The sequence below is a fragment of the Coenobita brevimanus genome, chromosome 114 (genome assembly GCF_032717465.1).
Source record: "Coenobita brevimanus isolate Jiangsu-jjx chromosome 114, ASM3271746v2, whole genome shotgun sequence".
Classification (NCBI taxonomy): domain Eukaryota; kingdom Metazoa; phylum Arthropoda; class Malacostraca; order Decapoda; family Coenobitidae; genus Coenobita; species Coenobita brevimanus.
Window position 1 is genome coordinate 3,049,162 of NC_137067.1, and position 2,500 is coordinate 3,051,661.

The following is a 2,500-nucleotide window of genomic DNA, read 5'->3' on the forward strand; positions in this document are numbered from 1 at the left end:
TCAAGATCCCTAACCCCTTTCAGCTCAGTTGATGGCCAGGTGTAGTCAGATTGGAGGCTGGATTGGACTAGTAACCAAGGAGATTCAGTCCTAATTCATAACTAAGAGGTACTGAATGTTAAGCCACCGCGAATGATGATAATGATGATGGTGGTGGTGGTGGTGGTGGTGATGATGATGATGATGATGATGATGATGGTGGTGGTGGTGGTGGTGGTGGTGGTGGTGGTGATGATGATGATGATGATGATGATGATGGTGGTGGTGGTGGTGGTGGTGGTGGTGGTGATGATGATGATGATGATGATGATGATGATGATGGTGGTGGTGGTGGTGGTGTAGTAGTAGCAGGGGGTGAAGGGGGTTTGTGGAGGGGGGAAGGTAGGGGGAGGAGGAAGGAGTAGAGGAGGAAGAGGGAAAGGGGGTAGAAGGGGGAGGGAGTAGAGGAGGAGGAGGAGGAGGGGTAGGGGGAGGGGGAGGGAGTAGAAGAGGAAGAGGGGAAGGGGGAGTGGGAAGAGGGTGGAGGGGGAGGGGGCGCCACCTCTGACGTCAAAGCAAGGTAGATCTAAATTCCAGTGACGGGATTGAGGAGCAAAAACAAGACGGTAGGAACTTGTTGTGTGTGTTTGAGAGAAAGAGAGAATCCTGAATGTTGGAATGTGGGTGGTTTATTTTCTGTGTGTGTGTGTGTGTGTGTGTGTGTGTGTGTGTGTGTGTGTGTGTAGGAAGTTTATATGAGAGAGAGAGAGAGAGAGAGAGAGAGAAAGTAAGAGACGGTGAAAGAGAGAATAACTGAGTTCTGACCAATAGTTGACATCACCTCGTCCTAGTATTGCTCTGTCTTCCTCTCAAACTCATTCCCTGCTCTGCCTAACACGGTGTAGCGGAGTAATTAGCGATGACACCCGCTTGTAATTAACCCCCCAGGCATAATGAAGGAGTTGGGGGGGTCATGGTGAGAAAGGGGGCGAGAGGAGGGGGCAGTTTGGCTTGGGGGGGCACCGCTTCCACCACAACTACGACCTGCCCCGCACCACTGCCCCTTGACCTGGCTTCCCCGGTTACCCACGACCCCGCCGCCCCCGTAACACGCCCCCCGGAGCCCCAAAATGCCTCGGAAAACCCCGCGGAGACCCTCAAGGGGCAAGGAGCAGTGTGCCATCGAAAAAGAAAAGAACACGAAGATGGGAAGGAGGGCGGAGAACATGACCCGAAGATTATAAGGTAGTGCCCCCTCTCTACCGCCTCCCGTTTTCTATGTGCTCTCGTTTTCTGTTGGCTGAATCGTAGTGGGGCCTTTTAGCCCCCAAAGTGCTTCATTTTATTTTCATTTTTATTTTTTTTAGTGTTAGATTTATGTATATTCAGAAAGTGTTGTGTATATGTAGATGTCTTTTTTAGCACACACACACACACACACACACACACACACACACACACACACACACACACACACACACACACACACACACACACACACCATCCCTACCTAGCGTTTGTCTGTGGCTTCTCCCTTCACTTTCCCCCCCACACCCACTTCACTCCCTGCCAAGCCACTCCACACCCTTTCCCCTCCCCTCCCTCTGTCCCCCCACCCACTCCCTCTACCCCCTCCCCATCCTCCACTTACCCCATCCACTCCACTCCACATCATCACCCCTTCATTTCATCCATCATTCACCCCATCCCTACCCCTCCCAACCCCTCCCCCACCCCACCCCAACCCCCCACCTCATATGTGTGACCTCTGGCGGTGTACGTTGGGTGGTATCCAAGGTCAGACGAGGCCAGGCAATGACCTCACTTGTTTTGTTCCCTTCCCCTCCCCTCCTCCCTTCCCCTCCCCTCCATCCTTCCCCTCCCCTCCATCCTTCCCTCCCCTCCCCTCCTTGTTCTCTCACCCTTCTCCTTCACTGCTGTTGTCTCCTCTCTCTCTCTCTCTCTCTCTCTCTCTCTCTCTCTCTCTCTCTCTCTCTCTCTCTCTCTCCCACATACACCACACCCATCCTACATACGTCTATCCCTACTCATCAACGACCGTTTTGTATATGCCTGTGCTTGGAAAAAAAACATTGCCTGCGTGTGTGTTTTTTGTCTATCTATCTATCTGTCTCTCTGTCTATCCAATTTGCCTTCATTGCTTGCCTGCCTGTATTTTGTCTGTCTGTCTGTCTATCTGTCAGTCTATCTATCTATCTGTCTGTCTATCTATCTGTCTATCCACAATCTATCTGCCTACTGTATCCATTAATCTATCAATTTATCCGATCTACCTATCCATAGCAAGAGAGAGAGAGAGAGAGGAGGTGCAAGAGAGAGTGGATGTAGAAGGGAGGTGAAAAATGGAGAGAGAGAGAGAGAGAGAGAGAGAGAGAGAGAGATAGAGAGAGAGAGAGAGAATTTATTACTGTATTTAAAATGTATTAAATATTCCTTGAATGTATTTTTGGCTTCATGTAGGCTGTGTGTGTGTGTGTGTGTGTGTGTGTGTGTGTGTGTG

At 50.6% G+C, this 2,500-nt stretch overlaps 2 protein-coding genes across 2 annotated transcripts in view; one reads left to right on the plus strand and one right to left on the minus strand.

Moving 5' to 3' along the window:
• The window catches only part of LOC145418420 (uncharacterized), a 367,504-nt gene that overhangs the window by 158,841 nt on the left and 206,163 nt on the right, over window positions 1-2,500 (minus strand). The gene's annotated exons all lie outside the window — the stretch shown is intronic.
• Window positions 1-2,500, plus strand: part of LOC145418419 (uncharacterized) — a 102,891-nt gene that overhangs the window by 76,216 nt on the left and 24,175 nt on the right. Inside the window, exon 8 of the mRNA XM_080286829.1 lies at window positions 928-1,224. Coding sequence (XP_080142955.1) covers window positions 928-1,224 — 297 coding nt within the window. The remainder of the gene's footprint in view (window positions 1-927; window positions 1,225-2,500) is intronic.